This window comes from Rhipicephalus microplus, chromosome 1 (assembly GCF_043290135.1).
Source record: "Rhipicephalus microplus isolate Deutch F79 chromosome 1, USDA_Rmic, whole genome shotgun sequence".
Taxonomy (NCBI): Eukaryota; Metazoa; Arthropoda; class Arachnida; order Ixodida; family Ixodidae; genus Rhipicephalus; species Rhipicephalus microplus.
The window spans coordinates 91635049-91653845 of record NC_134700.1 but is presented as its reverse complement, the minus strand read 5'-3'; the positions used below and the strand labels follow the sequence as shown (position 1 = coordinate 91653845).

Sequence of the window (18797 nt, the reverse complement as noted above, 5' to 3'; positions counted from 1 at the left end):
CTTACACATGGATTGTATTGTTTGTGTGTTGTTAGAGTCATGCTGAACTAATGTTTTGTAATGACGCAGATAGCACAAAAGCAATATAAGTATGCTACGGAAAGGGTTGGCCAAGGCAATACGAACGTGTTCGAATGGATTTCCAAAACCTTTTCGCCCTGCTGAATTGGACGTGGAGCTAAAAAAGTGCATTGTCAAGTTTCACACTCAATCAGGCTTCTGAGAAAACGAAAGTGTATATTTATTTATATTTATGTCTGCGAGATACACAATACATAATTTAATTAATACGGTTGGCTGTTTTTAAACTAATATCTAAATTTAGACATGAAATGTATACTTACATATAAAACCTACCACAGGCTGAGAGGAATATTATGTGATCGGTTTTCGTGCTGGGTACATGCAAACTTTTCTGGTTCATTTCACAAGTGGCCGGGCCTGTAGCACCCTGTGTCACCACTCTCCACAAATTAGCAAGTTACAAGCTTCTGAAACGGAAGCATCAGTGAGACACTCCAGAATTATGTAATCGCATGCATACACGAAAGCATTTCAAATAAATTCCGACTAAGCTTTTTGTTTTGTACTGGTACATAATTGTCATCTTTTCGGAGCCAAAATTTCAAAGCTTAGAAATTGATAAAGGAAATAACACAGTTGATGCTCCACGTGTTCCGATAAACATGAAGCACGGTGCATACCAATTCAAAATATAAAAATGACACGAGCGCTTACTCACTTGAAAATCTTGATGTGTGCGCGAACAAGAGATAGAGTGAGATAATGCAAAGCGAAAGGCAGTGTGCATAAACCAAATGGGCATTTAAGTTGCGTGGTGTGTTCTGGATAAACAAGAGAAACGGGTAACGAGCCATTCATGAATTCCATTTCCTTTGATGCAGTGCTATAGATTTATTAATTGATATGTGGGGTTTGACGTCCCAAAACCATCATATGATTATGAGAGAGGCCGTAATGGAGGGCTCCGGAAGTTTCGACCACCTGAGTTCTATTAACGTGCACCCAAATCTGAACACACGGGCCTACAACATTTCTGCCTCAATTGTAAATGCAGCCGCCGCAGCCGGGTACGAACCCGCGATTAGCGGGTCAGCAGCCGAGTACCTTAGCCACTAGACCACTGCGGTGGGGCTGCAGTGCTATAGACGTTTACGATACTGCACAAGAAAAGACGATTTTACAAGTTTCCCGATCCAACGAAAATTTCCATTCACCGCCAGGTACTTATAGGATTGAGTGTGGCCATCTATCTACCTGAATGAGCGAGGCTAATTAGCACTGCATCGGAATCAACCAACTGTATCTTTAAGCGAATTAGTAAAACGACCATTTATTTTTCATTTTGACACAGACGTATTTCTCTTAGAGTTCATACTTTAACGCCATCGTGATCAAGCATCTTATTGCCCTAGTCATGGCCCTTTCTACAAGGTGTTTCATTTACACAACACAAATTTTTGATAATATTACATGACAGTATGAGAGTGGCTGTTTTCGCACACGAACTCTATGTTCTCTAAATAAACAACGCCAAACAAGCAGATAAGCACCAGACAACAAATGCTAAGATCTCCTGGTCCAAGTGAGATAACTTGCTGCTTTTCACAGAGAGATACGGCCCCGACGCGCTTTCTTTCAATAGGCGCCACTTCCTTGTCGTCGACAGTTCTTGTCTGGCGTGAGGCAGTACTGGCCTTGAGACTCGCTCGGGTGAGACGTCAATTTAAGGATTCCACTTTCAACCGCACTGCAGCGGCAGCAGATCCTGTACGCAGATTGTCTGCTCCAGACGGAAACTTTGTCGAACTAACAGCCTTGCGATTGTCAATGAGCGCACTCAACGACTCCTTTCGAGTGCAATTTATAACCTTGTTTTAGCTGCGCCCCAACAGACAGGGCAGGAAAATCACCCGGATGGCCGACGAGTGCGCCGAAGCCAGCAACTGCACTGTGGGTAAGAAAGTGAAACTATGTGCGTTTGTTTTCTATATCGTTATAAAACTTTTCACCGTGCGATACTACTTTGTTCGGGTGTTTTTCTTTTCGGTGTTTTGGTAATCGTGCTTTTCTCGAGAGTCTACAAGTATGTAGACAAAGCTTGTAAAACGTCGCGGCGTCTAACTGAGGGCGAGGTGTTGTATTGCGCAGGCCGCGTTGTTCGATGCGTGGTCGAGGCTGTCAACGGATACCGCATCCCAGTCGCGGCTCTCGTCTTGCAACGAAGTGGACTTGCGAACCCACCACACAATGTCTCTGTCGTGATCGACTGCGGTGAAGTGGTGAATGCTCGCTATTTGTGCTAATCACGATGAGGCGATGCCTACGCGTGTAACTTAACATGTGTGCCGCAGTTTGAGGCAATGTCTTCGTGTAACCTAACATAGAAGTTATGTTCACTGCTAGTCTGCTGCTGCTTCCTAGCTTATATCACATTCGGCGTTGTGTTGATGTTTCTAAATTAGGAACCTAGTTTTAACTCCGAGGTATTCAGAATATATAACGTTGCCAAAGTTTTAACCTAATAATTAAATACTCAAGTGCGGCGGCACCGTTTTTTATTCTTCCTGTTATTCAATTGGGGCCATAAATATTTTACAGCTTTCGCATTCATGTTGCCGTTACAGCATTACAACATTACAAGACAGCAGGTTGGAGAGATAGTTTATGAATGAGCCTTGGAAGGCCAATAAAATTGCACTCTAATGTAGTAAGTATAATCGATACGCTTTTTTTAACATTTAACATTGTACAGCACTCACCGCGGAGACAAGCAAACGCACGCAGTTCTACGAAACAAAACGCTGCGTTCTCAAAATGAGTTACAAGCGGAGACCCATGGTTGCTTGAATAGCGTCGGTAGCCACCACACATCAGATGACGAATAGACATTTTTCAAGCATTCCCACAACGCCCCACGGGCGCAGGAAGCACTATGAGAGTGTACAAGATCGATGGCGCAAACTTAAGAAAATACAAAAGAAGAGACACGAAAAATCATGCTGTTCCGTGTCTTCTTTCGTCTTGTTTCAAGTTTGCGCCAACGATGTTTTGCACAGCTATACATCTACTAGCCCGACAGCATACGTTACTAAGCATTGTGGGAGAAGTTGGCAGAAGAAGCATTGTGGGACAGTTTATGAACAATCTTTTCCACACAGTTGCGTTTGAGTATAAATACGTCGATATCCATGTATATTGATAGCTGTTACCTAAAAAATACAACAACCAGATACAATGGTGCAAGGACAAGCGTTTTGAAGCAGAATATTACGCACAGTGAAAAAAATGGAAGACAGGTAGACCTCAATGAAATAAACACTAAATAAAGGTGATTATTAAAAAATAAGCTTCAGCAGACACTAAATTGTAATTCACGCAGACATGTGGATGAAGTATTGAACATATTAGGAAGCTACGACAAAGGTAATAGATGTACTTACATTAACATATTAAAGAAGCAAGAACAATAAGTAAAGGCCGAGCAATAGCTGGATGTAAACTTCGATTTCTCAGGGCTGCTATCGCAAGAAAACTTTGCAAAAACAAAATCGATATTCCAACAGGAAACCCCCTTCAGTGATGACGGCTTTCCCAGTCCCCTTCCACGTACGACCTAAGCTTCACGTACTGGTCGTCAAAGAACTTTGTCGCTGCTCTTTCCGGCGTACGCAGCAGAGCACAATAAAGCGGGTGCATTTTCCAAATTAACAATTGGCACAGAGAATTCAGTCGAAAAAAAAGCTGCGGCCTGTTAATTGCCTGTGTAGTTTTTTCCCCTAGTTGCTTTATTCGTCCGGCCGCTACTATGACCATTCCAGCCTTCGCCAGCTGAAATAACCACCTTGGAGGAGGGTGGAAGTTCAGCGCAGCAGCTTATTTCCCTCCCTAATAATCTAACGCATGAGGCAGACTTAGCGCCCCCCTCCTCTTAGTGGAAGCAGCTGTCCTTTTCTCCCCCCTTTACTTCCAGCTGCACACAGCTAAGAAAAGTACACGCTGTTTTTCGAAGAACTTTCTCGCAGCTGCTTTCTGCGTGCTTAGAGAACAAAATAAAGTGGGTATGTTTACTAAATTAACAATAATTGGTACAGACAGCTCCAAAAAAGGTCTGGTAATTGGTCTGGTAATTACTTGCTGATCATTTCAGCCTTTGTCAGCTGAAACATCCACCTTGATTTGGGAAGGGGGGAGGAAAGCACTAGTAAAACTAGATTGTGAGGCAGATGCCATCACTAAGAGAGAGAGATAAAGATGCAAGGAAAGGCAGGGAGGTTAACCAGACACACATCCGGTTTGCTACCCTGCACTGGGGAAGAGATAAAGGGGAGAAAAGAGGTTGAAGGATGAGAAGGTACACACAATCACGAGCACACTCGGGGAGCACACACAGTCTACAGGCGGTCGCTCAGGTTTGTTGACTTTAGGTAAAGTAGCAGTGCTTTAGTTGCTTTCTGCGCAAATGAGGCAGATGCCCAAGGTCCTAGTATCTTCTGCACACAAAATGGTTCGGGGTCAAGTTGATTCAAAACCATCCGGAGCTGGCATCGCTGTGTGTCGTAGCGAGCGCAGCTGCACAAGACGTGTTCGATGGTCTCTTCAGCTCCGCAGTAGTCGCATGTAGGACTGTCTGCCATACCAATGCGAAAAGAGTACATCTTTGTAAATGCAACACCCAACCAAAGGCGGCATAACAGTGTCGCATCGGAGCGGGAAAGCTGTGATGGTAGCTTTAGCTTGAGCGAAGGATCTAGTTCATAAAATTGACACCTTTGGAAGCTGGTAGACGACCAGAACGTGCGTGTGAGATCTCGAGCCAGCAGCTAAAGTTGTCTTGCTGCATCATTCCTTGATAGAGGAATCGGGACTACACGGGTTTCTTCATGGGCTGAGCGGGCTGCATCATCGGCTAATTGATTTTCGGTAATACCGATATGTCCAGGCAGCATTGATATATAATATCATGCCCTCGTGCTAGAGATTCATAATGGCAATGTCTTATTTCTTGTACCAATTTGTCATGACTCCTCCTACGCATGGCCGACTGCAAACTCTGAAGCGCTGCCTTTGAATCACAGAATATGACCCATTTTCCTGGACGTTCTTGAACGAGATATTGTAAAGCAGCCCTTATAGCAGCAAGCTCTGATGCCGTAGATGTAGTCATATGCGACAACTTGATTGTCATTGCTGCAGCCGGTATTACAGCGGCACCTGATGAGCTGCTGGACGAGACGGACCCATCAGTGTATATCTGCATTCGGTCTAAGTACAACTCGTGTAATAATAGCAGTGTTGCTTGCGTTAATGCTACTCTGAAGTGAATGCTTTTCTTTTTGATTCCCGGAATTTCTAGACGTACTTGCGGCTGGTCGAGGCACCACAAAGGACATGCCATTCTCACAGCTGGCGTATATCTTGATGGAATGCTGTTTAGGTGCTTGGCTATGACGTCTGAAAACGTAGCACATGGTCTTCCGGAAGGTAGAAGGGCCAAGTGGGGGTCGGGGACACGGCTAGCATGTCGAATGTGCGCTCTGAGGCAATCCACAACTCTATATATCCTGACCGGATAGTCTTTGGCAAGCAGGATTGTGGCATAAGTAGAAGCGCATCGGGGCAGTCCTAGGCAGATATGCAGTGCCTGACCCTGCAAACTCTCCAATGAATGAGTATTCGATTTGCAACTGTTAGTCAGTACCGGCAAGGTGTAGCGCAATAGACCCAGAATTAGGGCACTGTACAGCTGTAGCATGGAGGCAGCAGAAGTTCCCCATGCTTTCCCGCACATGAATTTCATTATATGCATAATAGATAGCAGTCTCTTCTTCAATTACGCACAATGTGGGCTCCACGAAAGACTTCTGTTGATTATTATGACCAGGAAATGATGCGTCCGTGCATATTTGACACTCTGCCCATTGATGTAAACAGGGTATGGCGTCATTGGTTTGCGTGTAAACGCCATTAGCGCTCACTTCACAGTTGATATAGTTAGGCCTTGTTTCTTAATGTAGGCTATTGTAAGGGTTGCTACCCGCTGTATTCGTGCATGCACCTGAGGGCGAGTAACTGCAGCACTCCAGAGGCAAATATCATCGGCGTATATGGATAGGCACACCGACTGGCAGAACCTTCACCAGACCAATGAGGGCAACATGGGGCTTAAAACACCTCCCTGAGGTACTCCGCAGTATGTGTAATGTTGAGCAGTTGTACCCTCATATGTTTGTACAAAGAAACCCCTGCCAGTTATATAATCTTTTATCCATTGAAACATTCGTACACCAATGGCCGTTCCTGCGAGAGAAGTGAGGATGGCATCGTGAGCTACATTATCATATGCACCCTTCAGTCAAGAAAGAGTGCCACTGATATGCGCTTGCGACTTTTTTCTTGTTGAACAAATGTCGATAAGTCAAGGACACAGTCAATGGAGGAACGGCCCCGACGAAAGCCTGCCATGCAAGAAGCGTATTTGGTGTATCGTTCCAAGTACCACTCGAGACGATATAGAACCATTCTTTCCATCACTTTTCCGAGGCAGCTTGCGAGGGCAATAGGGCGATACGCTGTCAAGTCCAATGGTGATTTTCGCGATTTTAAAAGTGGTATTATTCGACTTATTTTCCATTCTCGGGGAACACTGCCACTGAGCCAGGAGTTCTTGAAGCATGTTAAAAGTTCTTTTCTGGCTTTTTGTCCAAGGTGTCCCAACGCAGTATAAGTAATACTATAAGGACCTGCCGATGGCATGCGCTTAGAATCGACTAACACACCTTCCAGTTCTTCCATGGCGAATGGAATGTCCATTTCTGGTGATCGCGTCTCAGGAACGATCACGGCGTTGATGCTCTCGTTCTTAATATTCCCGGCAATTCTCGTGCAAAATTCTTCAGCCACCTCGAGTTCTGTTTTTCCATGATGGAGTGCTAAAGCTTTAAAAGGGTGCCGTTGTTGCGGAGAGGAGCGAAGACCACGAACTGTTCTCCAGATATATGACAGTGGTTTATGAGGGTCTAGAGATTCGCAGAATGCTTTCCAGCGTTCGCTCTCCAGCTTGTAAATGCGTCGTTGAATCTTTTTCTGGAGCCGCCTTGCTTCCCCCAGGTCGTGAATTGATCTTGTGCGTCTGTATCGTCGTTCAGCACGCCTTCGTATAGCTCGTAATTTTTCCAGTTCGATGTCACACTGTGTTATTTTAGATGAAAATGGTAATTTACATTTGGACGGTTGCATAGCTTCCGCTATGGTATTTTTCAGGCTGCAGGCGAGGCCTTCTTGGCAAGCGTTCTCAACACGCGATGTAAACATCGACCAGTCAGTGCCAATTGCAAAACCGGAAGACAAATTTTTATGATACCATCGATCGTCACGTAGGTGGGTATGTGATCACTCCCATGAGTCTAAATATCGCAAAACCACTTAACTTTGTGAGAGAAGCACCGTGACACCAATGTCAGGTCAAGGCAACTCCCATAGGTGAGACCCCGCAGATATGTGAGGGTACCATCGTTCATGATGAAAAGGTCGTAATCGGAAGCGAATGTAACAATGTTCCGGCCCCTGGCATTCATCCTAGTGCTCCCACAAAGCATGTGATGGGCGTTGAAGTCACCGGTGATGATCCAAGGCCCATCGGTCCTCATTAAGATATCTTTTAATCTGTCGCAGTCATATCGCGATGACGAAGATATATATCCACCAATAAGCGTGAACGAAACTGCATTCTTCTTTACACGAAGACACACGTACTGATTGTCGTCATTTGAACTTATTGGGTGCGAAAGATAAGTCAAGTCTGTGCGAATGTAAACAATTACTTTGCTTCGTTCTTCACAAGTGGCTGAACAAAAAGCTTCATAAGCGGACAATCCATAAGGCGTTGATACGTTTGGTTCACATATGACAAGTATAGAGAATTGATTGGCCCGAACAAATTGGCGAAAGTCCGAGATACGGGACTTCATGCCTCTGGCATTCCACTGAAAAATCGACGCACTTTTAACTTCAGTGCGGAAGATGAGATTTTGTTGAGCCATTGTGCTTATATGAAGTTAGCAAGAACTGGATTCAGTGCATCCAGTATTTGCAGTGCACTCTTAGCAGACGAAAATTGTATGCTGCTCAGTAGCGTGCGAATCGTGGCAATTATTGATTGTACGATTGCAGTCACTTGCCTGTCTTGGTTGGAAAGATCTCGAACCGGGATCGCGGACTGACCGTCATGAAACTCCTTCGGTTCGCTTGATGCTGCTTTCCTTTGATGTGCAGGCCACTCTGTCAAAGTTAGGATATGCTCACTGGCTTTGTCCTTTACAGCCTTTCCCACGGAATGTGGTCTGGGAGGTAAAAGAGGTGGTACTGATGAGGGATCTGGCAAACGTGTCGAGGAAGTAGCGGGCGTTCTCGAAGACTGACGTCGACGTGAACGACGCCTTCTGACTTTAGCTGCGGCTTCTGGATGAGATGAGTGATCGCGCACCATCTCCTTCAAGATGGCAATTTCCTTCTGAATCCACGGGCAGTCCTTCGGTGTGGCTTCATGGGATCCATTGCAATTAGATCATTTCTTGACAGTTGCGACGCACTTAGCCGCTTCATGGTGCTCGGCGCAGCGGTGGCATACCACCGAATTCTCACAGACGCTGCTCACATGTCCACGTTTCATGCATTTACGGCACTGGAGAGGCTTCGGAATGAAAGGCCGCACAGCATGTCTGAAGTACCCCACCTTCACATGAGAGGGGAGTGATGTGCTCTTAAACGCAATCTTCACACAGCGAGACTTGCCTAGCCGGCTGACATCAACAATCGCACTATCAGTTGTTGACTTGACAAGAAATTGTAAGTCATTATTGGAAATAGGTACATCTATGTCGTAGATCACGCCGGTTACTACATCACATCCCAAGGGAACATGAGAGCGCACCTGGTTACCGTCCAAGTCAGTTACACTGCGCAGAGCGCTCAACGCACTTGCGTGCAAAACGTCCACAGACAGGATATTCTTTCTGGCGTTCACTCTTATGTCCGTGATCTCATTTGGCACGAGCGTTTCCAGAGACCTCGACACAGACTGTCTGTTAAGGCGTTTCATGCTGACGGTAAAAAGTGCAGGCAGAAACAGGATGGTATAAGTGTTCGATTTTGGCGCTTCACTTACAGTTCGAATAGTTGAGGATGAGGATGTCCTCATGTTCCTCCTCTTCGCTTTGCGGCTCAGCACAGGTTGGAAACCGTCATCTGAGAAGTCCTCACTGCTGAGATAGTAAGCATGAGTATCTTCACTGTCGCTGTCACTCGCGTGTCCCATCCGCTTCCTGGAGGCGGCCGCTGCTGACGCCGCTGGTGCCGGCCGGCCCCCGGGGTGGTCTACATCCAGCTTCTCAAAGAGAGCAGCGAAAACTGATCACTAAGACAACTAAAATTGTGTGTGCGTGGCAAAAATACGCCTAACTGCTAGTTTGTGCATTTGAAGAAGGCTATATGAATGGTAAAAATTATATTTTCTTCAATCCCTGCTGCGAAGATAATAAGCGATAATGTCTACGGTAAATTAAGTGTTTCGGCAAGCAGTTATGCGGGAGGGACGCAGTTTCACTGCCGCCAGCTGCACTTCGTCGTCAACCTCCACCGTCCCTCGCCCGTGCGCCAGCGACAAATAACGCCGCGTCGCGGTGCACAGAATCCGGTTTCTCCGCTGCCGCTTGAGAAGGCGTCCATTCACGACACTAAGAAATCCTTTCTGGCCACTATATCATTACTCTCCTTTCACGAAATAGTGAAACACTATAAGCTTGGCCTCCTAATTGCCACTCTCACACCCCATACGTAAATCTTTCACATTGAGAATGTTACAAACGGTATCTTCCTCGCCGAGAGAAAGCTTTAGACACCTTGCTCCTGACATCGATACGCGTTGTCCTGGGTGCCTTGAAGAGTATTGATAGTTAGCACACATGCTCTGTGAACGTTCTCTGTTACAACTTGACTCTTATAATAACTAAAAAGGCTGAAAGGAAGCCCTCAAAGCGTTGATTTTCAGGAGCCACCAAGGAATGCCCAAACAGCCCAGGAACGGACGGAAGACCACGGTGTTCCGACTGCTACGTGGGCGTGACCCGCAACTATACGACTCTGTAGGTCCTAGGGCCTCAATTATGTTAGTTGACCGACCGACCGAGCAAGCCGTTCCATTAACAGTATTCTCATCAGCGGCGAAGTTTGATCAGGAAAAACCATAATCCAAAGCGTTTCGTCAGTCCGTGCGTCCATCCGTCCGTCCTATTGCATACTTCTATTGGACCAATGCAATCTAGAAAATCAGACGAGAAATGGTGATGAGGCAGCGCTATATGTTATACTTTTCGGGACGTACTGCCGGTAACGCCTGAAAACACGGGACAAGAATAGAGTCAGAGAAGCTTCGCCCCTGAAAAACATGATTGATCCCACTGTCATAGTAATCGGTATATTATGAAAGCAAAAAGGTCTCCTTACCGACCTAGCTTAGTGTTTACAGTACAATATTGTAATAGAGCTTATACAATCTCTGTTGGTTTGGTCAGCTAAAGCACCACTTTTCTTAAATATATCCACGTTTGACGGTCAGCGATGCATCTGCATCACGATGGCTAACGTTCAATAATAATAATAAACAATAATTTGGCCCAATAGATAGCCTGCCCGGAAGCTGGTGTCGCGGTTCCAGAGGTCGGGAGTTCCCCTCTCATTGACGGTACTTTGTTCTCTATTCTGATTGTGTTATTTTAGACGTCATTTCCGCGACAAAAGTACGTCACTGAAACCTTGGTAGAACCCGGCATAAAAGACTTTCGTGTTATGACTGTCACTCTTGCATATTCAGCGTGACAGCCAACATAGTGAGCAAGAGAAAAACACAGGGGATGCAAGACACCACCCCACGGATACAACTGTACGAAACATGCTTCGTTTGAGTTCCGTCATGAAGCTTCACCAAGGTGAATAGTACCCTCCCCCCTAATCGCAAAACACACGTGAAGGCCAGGCGATAGATAAAAGTAGAAATGATCTATACTATGTTTCATCATTTTGGTTCACAGCACTATGCATATTAAAAAAAACTGAGTTTTAGAAAGCGCATTCATAAGTCCTGTTCAACTGGGCAGTACATATGCCCACGACATAAATCATGCAGGCGCTAAAAATGACTAAGACAGTAAAGGCAGCATAATAGATAAGTTTTTACATGAAAAAACAAATAAAAAGAAACCGAAGGTGAATTTTGAAATCAATACACTTAACTTTAAGCTCGGTAACAAGTACGAAAGAAGTCATGAGTGACGTAAAACCCACAGCAGTGAACAACTGACTGAGAACATTTGCCATAGCAAAACGCAGCAAGCTTGCTTGTAAGTAATAACTGTAAAGCATTTATCGGTGTCTTAGCGACAAAACTTTTGAGTTCTGTGCACTTGATAGCAACACACCTAACTCGGATCGCTTACAGGAAAAAAAAAAGGAGAGGCGCTGTTGTGGAGAGAGAGAGAGATAGAGAGAGAGAGAGAAACAACTTTATTTATCCCATATTAAGGGAAAGGGGCTGCGAAAAGGCGAGGGATGCTACTCGCGCTAGGCCTCTTCTAACATCTCAGCCCACCTCAGGATAGCCTCTTGAAGGCCGGGGTTGTAGCTGACTACATTAACTGGCGGTAGGATGCCCGCAATTTGGCTCTGAAGTCTTCGCTTCAATGCCAAAAAAAAGTTGTCGCCAAGTATAGTCAATCTCTTGGTAAAGAGCCCTCGTCCAGAAGCATTTTTCTTGAATGAAAAAAACTTATCGTCAGCAGTGGGGGCTGAGCGCTCCTACGAAAAAGCTTTAAAGTAGCATTTTTACAGCACTCTTCCTGAAGATATTATTCCGCGTCTTTTTCAGAAAACAAGCCAGACTGGGGACTTTCCATTGCTGATTGGTTTCCTGACATCGCTATGAATGCTGGATTTCCGCTGCAGCAGATTTCAACGAAGCTACCTCATCTATCCCCCAGCAAGTACGCCAAAAACAATGGCCTTCAACGAAAACACAGTAACCTCGTTCTTGCCTTTAGCCAGCCGGCGTTTCTCGTGGAACCCCATGACAAGATGCGGATACTGCACGTGGGCTGTGGAACTGGCGACTTCACGAGGGACTGTCTGTTGCCTTGCTGTCGTCCATGTGAAAAGGTTGTAGGCGTGGACATCAACCCCGAAATGATTGAGTACGCGCGCGAAAACTCTGCCCACGAGAAGATCGACTATCAAGTTTTGGACATAGACAGTGACGTTACCGAATTCCTCAGCTGCAACGGCCAGTTCGACAGAGTGTACTCCTTTTACTGCTTGCAATGGTTACAGGACCCGGGAGCAGCGTTGAAGAACATAGCCTCACTGCTGTCGCCAGGAGGGCAATGCCTCCTCATGTTTCCCGCGACTCACAAACCGGCTACTATCTGGAGCCGTCTAGCCATCATGGAACGCTGGGAAAAGTATTCGGAGGTATGCGGGCTGAGGTTTATGGCAATTACCTGTACACTCATTATTCGATAACGGGGTTTCGTTGTTTGTAGATAGATAGATAGATAGATAGATAGATAGATAGATAGATAGATAGATAGATAGATAGATAGATAGATAGATAGATAGATAGATAGATAGATAGATAGATAGATAGATAGATAAATAGATAGATAGATAGATAGATAGATAGATAGATAGATAGATAGATAGATAGATAGATAGATAGATAGATAGATAGATAGATAGATAGATAGATAGATTTGCTATAACACACTTATCACAGATCGTTTAGCGACAAAATGTTTCTACAGGTATCGGCACCCACAACCGCAAAAGGTAATAAATACACAATAATCATTTTGGTTGATCGCCCAAAACTACGATATCATTTTGAAAGACGCCATAGTCCAGGACTCCAGAATTTTAACTTGGGCGTAAATCTGAATATACAGGCGTCAAGCAATATTGCTTCATCCAAAATGCAGGCCACCGTGGCTGGAATTCGATGCCGTGACTAATGAGTCAGCAATCAAGTACTTAATCACTACACTACCAGAGCGGGTGTCGCAAAAGTTGATATCTATAGTGTTTGGAACATTTGCCTGCTACGGTTAAAAAGTGTTTTATGATGCTTAGATAGCGAGCATAGGTGATTCGCTGGTGAAACCATTTTATTGTAACCACGTTCAACTACGCTGCTGCACTTTATGCATGAACTGCCACTAATACTAAACAAGTACCAATACACTTTCTTAATCTGATTAATCACATTTCTGAACCCAGCAAAGAACTCTTTGTAACACATAGGAGTGTCGCTGTTTAAGAAAAGTGTAACAACAAATTCTGATTCCTATGTTCATATTTTTACGCCCAGATATTGAGGAAGCATATCCCGAAGAGTCATTACATGAAGGACAAGGAAGTACAGTTGGCATACATGTCGGCGTTGCTACGTGAAGCCCAGCTGTCACCGTCGATTTTCGTACTGTCCAGACTGGTGACATTTGATGGATGGTCTGAGCACGATATCATCGGTAAGCGCTATAGATGAACAAGATAAGGTCCTTAGGAATGCGAGATCGAGAATCGTTGGTCGCCATTAGGCGTGGTCACAATGCTGTGCTCTAAGAAATGACGGGATGGTTCGAGTGAGCAAATATCTGGGGCACACCTGACGCCCTTCTTATCTGACTCAGAGAACACAAAAAGAACTAATCCTGCTGATACTATGCATTGTGGGGACTGATGTAATGTGAAACATTTGTCTAGGATCTGCATACTCAGCATTGTTTTGTTCCTAGGCAAGTGATGCTATTCGTATCATGAAATCTCGTTAGATATCCCGCGTTTGCCTTGCACACACGCATGCATGCATTGAAGTACATACATTCGAGTATATATTACGTTAATAAAATGTATATTCTAATATATACTATGTAAATCCTGCCGTTTACGTTTGTCACACATAACATTCCTAAACGCAACAATAGCAAACAAATGACAAATGGCTGCTAGAGCACCAATTTCGTGTCGTAGAAATCAAGACGCACATGACATGCACAACCGATTTTTATTCTTCTAATAATAATTGCGAGTTTTGAACGCTCAAATACCACGATAATATTATTAGACGCCGTCGTGCAAGGCTCCGAAAGTTTCAACCACTTGAGCTTTTTTGAGTGTGCTTAAATGCAAGCATAGACACTCTGACACTTGTGCATGCAAATGCATTTGTATATACTAGCACACATAAAAACACGTGAACATACGCATTTACTGTTATGAAAACTCCAAACAACAGACAAGGGCGTCAAAGCTTTTCCTTGATGGTTACGTGTGTTTTTTGTGTTTTTCAAATAAATACGAAAAAGGCCAACAAATTTTGCCCAGTTCTTTACGAACATACATGATGTGGAAACCACCTCGCTTTTCCCCGCCTCGGTGGTCTAGTGGCTAAGGTCTTCGGCTGCTTGAATCTTGGCTGCGGCGGCTGCATTTATAAAGGAGGTGGAAATTCTGTAGACCCGTGTGCTCAGGTTTGGGTGCACGATAAACAACAGGTGGTCGAAATTTCCGGAGCCCTTCACTATGGCGTCTCTCATATCATATGGTGGTTTTGGGACGTTAAACTCCACAAATAAATCAATCAATCACCTTGCTTTTGAAAAAAAATTCTTTCCGCGTTGTACCTAATCACAGCCTAATTTCTACAAAAAATAATCATTGCAGACCCGTATGCTGTGGTTTGGGTGCACGATAAACAACAGGTGGTCGAAATTTCCGGAGCCCTTCACTATGGCGTCTCTGATATCGTATGGTGGTTTTGGGACGTTAAACTCCACAAATAAATCAATCAACCACCTCACTTTTGAAAAAAAAATCTTCCGGCGTTGTACCTAATCACAGCCTAATTTCTACAAAAAATAATCATTCCACAACCCGCTCAATCTTTGAAAAGGAACTGGCACAGCTTGATTCCGCGTTGAACGGCATTGCCTATTTGCATTTTGAGTGCTAGGAAAAGCACCCTTGCTATGTTTACACTCTCCGTGGCGGCGTGTCGGGACTTCATCGCATGCCCAGCCTGCAGTAGCAGCCTGTTTTGGTTTCGCTCTTGTCACATAGTTTCTTGCTTATTTAAAATTATTGGCAAATTTTTCAGCAAAATGAACCATCGTAGTCGTTACAGGACTGTTAATCCTATTTCAAAACGCCATTAGCTTAATATGGTCGAAAATGCACCGGTGTTCTCCTTTACAGGGGCCCTGAAAAGCAAGACTACTTTTTGCCTATAGCGAAGTGAGAATTCCAGATGCTAAAACACACTGCTCTTACCGCGACATGATTCTTGGTACACGAGAAACGTGTGAAAATAAAATGTGGGTGCAGAGGACACTTCGAGATTCCCACAACAAACACCAAGACGTCGTACATTTGGACGGTCTCTAATAGGCCCTACGTAGCTTCTATTGGGTAGAAAGTAACTACATTGTTATCTGTGCTTGTCCTAGACCTAATATACGGAGGTGGAAAAGTTTCATTGAGCTAATATAGCAAAAGCACGAAAAATACATCTTGAAATCAGTGATGTCACGCGTGTTGATTGAAACGCGACATTTCAAACTGAAACTTGAACCTTGATAATGAACTTACAATAGTGAAACTTATTACATTAAAGCTATCACAGTGCAGTTCATCAATCTAAACCTAGTGATTGTTTCACTCTATGGTGTCTAAGAATGCTTTTGAACAAGTAGATAGCATCAGACATGCATGGGAAGTATACAGTTACAACTTTTGAAAATCATACCCAAGGTATTGTGTCTAGTGCTCTTGACAGGCTTTCATACGAATATTTAGTTGTAGACCTCGGTAGAATGCATCTTTACGTTCTTTTCTGATCAGGAGAGCAGAGGGGTACATAAAGGGAACAACACAAGAAAATTAGTGTTCACAAAGTGCAACGTCACGAAAATTAAAACCGATTTTTATCGTTTCACTCTTATTGAACGCAACAACACAGGTAATGACAAAGAAAGCCACACAGCAGAAAACAATGAGATTTTGAAATGCATGTTTGCATCATGAAATAGACAAATATTCATTGTCTCAATTCAGGGACTGCGCACATCAAATATTTTGCTATAGCTATAGAGTAAAGAGTGGTACGTATCGCTGGTTTAAACTTACTTTCACCAGGCACACAGCAGAATTAAAAAGTTGAGGAGAAGGAGAAAAGAAAGGGAGGTTAGTTAGTTCTTAGACTGGCTGGTTACCCAAAGCAAAATTATTACTTCGATAAAGCAGGGCTCCGTGCGTTCCCATTGTGTGGATTTCGCAGTGAAATTGAGACAATGGAGCACTTATTTTTTATTAACCGCTTTTATAGTCACAGGAAAGAATAACTGCTCACTCCCCTACAAAAATTAGGACTAGGAATCAATGTTGCGCTAAGTTTATCGTTTGGTGAAAGTATATCGGGTTATAATCACAAGGATGTACACTCTGCAGTGCTTGATTACATTCATGAAGAAAAAATTACCATCCTAGTGCATATTTTCCTATTTTTATTAGTAGTTACAAACGGTTAATAAAAGCGTTTAACATCCCATTTGATAGTCTAACTGCTCACTCTATAAAATTTTCATTTATCTAGATTTCCTCTTAGACTAAAGATACCATGTTGTTTGCTTGTTTTAGCTTCAGAGGTATTTAATGCAAAGTTCCTGCCACCCGGTTCTTATCGCAACCGCCTTTGTGGCTCAGCGCCATTAGCAATAGGATATTATTGTCATCATAAATGCTGTGCTGTCTTTGAAAAACGTTTATTTTGTATGTGAACAGCTCTTTATACTAAAAACCTGACAAATAAACAAAACCATGTCTTTGCAAGGATTCTCCTCGTGCAGCTATACAAGTGTGATTCGAGAACTGGCTACCAATTTTTAAAAAATTGTTTATAAGTACTAAACAACCTACGACATTATAAGAACTATTAGCTATAAGAACTATAAGACAGTATGACAAAGGAAGCATAGTGGACGTTATTAGCAGCAATTGTAACTAACCGTGCATAAAAAAAAATCGGACGAAAATATTACTCGACAACAGCAACCAAACTTGCGACCTTCAAACTCGAAAGTTGCGGATTCGATCCCTGTCGGTGGCGAGTCACCTTGTCGTCCGCTTTTATTTCTTCACAGTTACGCCACCATTTCTGCTTACAACGTTCTCTATGCTTCCCTTGACTTACTGTTTGCTAATTTTTATTATATTGTGTCTAAGAAAGAAAACGAACCACGAAACTTACATTTTTCTGTAGTGACTAGTGATTGTATAAAGTTTGTCATATATCGTCATGGTATCCAGAAGATATATTTACATTTTTATTGCAATCCGTGAATATTATGAAATCACTGGAGTTTCTTTTCAAGAAGTATTGTGTCACTTTATTCAACAGGGCTCCTTCAATCTTGAACTTATTTACAGCGCAACGCCAGAAAAAATACAGAACAGGGAAAGAGCAAAAGAGAAAGAAAAGACGGCACCGTCTTTTCTTTCTCTTTTGCTCCTTCCCTGTCCTGCATTTTTTCTAGTGTTGCATTGTAAATACGTTCACGATGGATCCTAACCAACTGGCCCAACTTGCCGTCTTACTATGGCTCCTTCAAGCCTTGTTCATGTTTCTGTTTGATCGTTGAAAAATGTAAAAAAAATACAGCATACCGTTTTATTCATTCAGAAAAAAATGATACATTTACTACTTACATTCGCACTAAATGGCTTTATTTTGTGCACGACTTATAAATACACAAATAAGCGTGCGAAGCTGTCTGAAGAGAATGTGCAAACATGCCTGTGTGCGCAATAAGTGTTGACAGCAGTCGCTATTGAGCCACAACTATTCGGTTTAGTATTGGAAATTATTCTTCTTTCGCTTTGCAAGATAAATTGACCTTCAGGCATCGGTTGGTAAAAGTGGGGCACTAGATTTTTATTTTGCAACAAGCTAGCGTTCGATACGAAATAAAGTATAGTATTTCTTTACGTTATTGTTTTCCACACGAACAATTATGAGGTCATCTTATGCATTATTTCATTCGCATTTCTTGTATTTTCAGAAATGCATATGGGCATCGTTCCAATAAACGCCCTCGTTACTAACCAGGAAAGGCATCAACTTCTCGAAGATATCACGACACTTGTCCGGAAAGTACATGCACCTGATTGCGACAAATCGCTCTTTTGGACTTACATCATTATGGCTACAAAACCAAAAAGCTAGAAGCTGATAATTCAGTGCATGTAGTGCATCATCACCGTTTTGATAAATCTGTCAACTGGAATTCGTTTTTCAAAGCAATACATTTATTTTTGAGGTCATTACTAGGGCACTTTATAGACGTGAAGCTTGTTTCATTTCTCCAAGAAAACTGAAAAGCATTACCCCAATGCCAGAGATAATACTGTGCGACAAAAAAGTGAGACATCAGAATATAGCCAACAGGATTCTCCCTTCAATTGCTCCTCAGTAAAGGGGAATTTTCCTGGACCTTAAGGAGTGACAAGCTTCGATGTCAATCAGCCTGAGAATATAAAGTTGTAGAAAGCAAGGCAGGGGGTGTGACCAGCCTTGCTAAGCGTGTAAAGGACGAGTCAATTCTGCCCTGTAACTTTACTGACTGAATGTAATTTTTTAATGCACAGGGCATGGCTACGCACGCTCTATTCAGAAG

At 43.4% G+C, this 18797-nt stretch overlaps 1 protein-coding gene across 3 annotated transcripts in view; it reads left to right on the top strand.

Moving 5' to 3' along the window:
* The window catches only part of LOC142789045 (juvenile hormone acid O-methyltransferase-like), a 34495-nt gene extending 16071 nt beyond the window's left edge, over nucleotides 1–18424 (top strand). For 2 of the 3 annotated variants that reach the window (XM_075884984.1, XM_075884987.1), the window contains 3 exons: nucleotides 11942–12540; nucleotides 13436–13595; nucleotides 18183–18424. In XM_075884984.1, the coding sequence (XP_075741099.1) occupies nucleotides 11995–12540; nucleotides 13436–13595; nucleotides 18183–18346 (870 nt within the window). In that variant the 5' untranslated portion in view covers nucleotides 11942–11994 and the 3' untranslated portion in view covers nucleotides 18347–18424. The remainder of the gene's footprint in view (nucleotides 1–11941; nucleotides 12541–13435; nucleotides 13596–18182) is intronic. The other variant, XM_075884990.1, reaches the window with a different exon arrangement.
* Nucleotides 18425–18797: the final 373 nt, after the last annotated feature.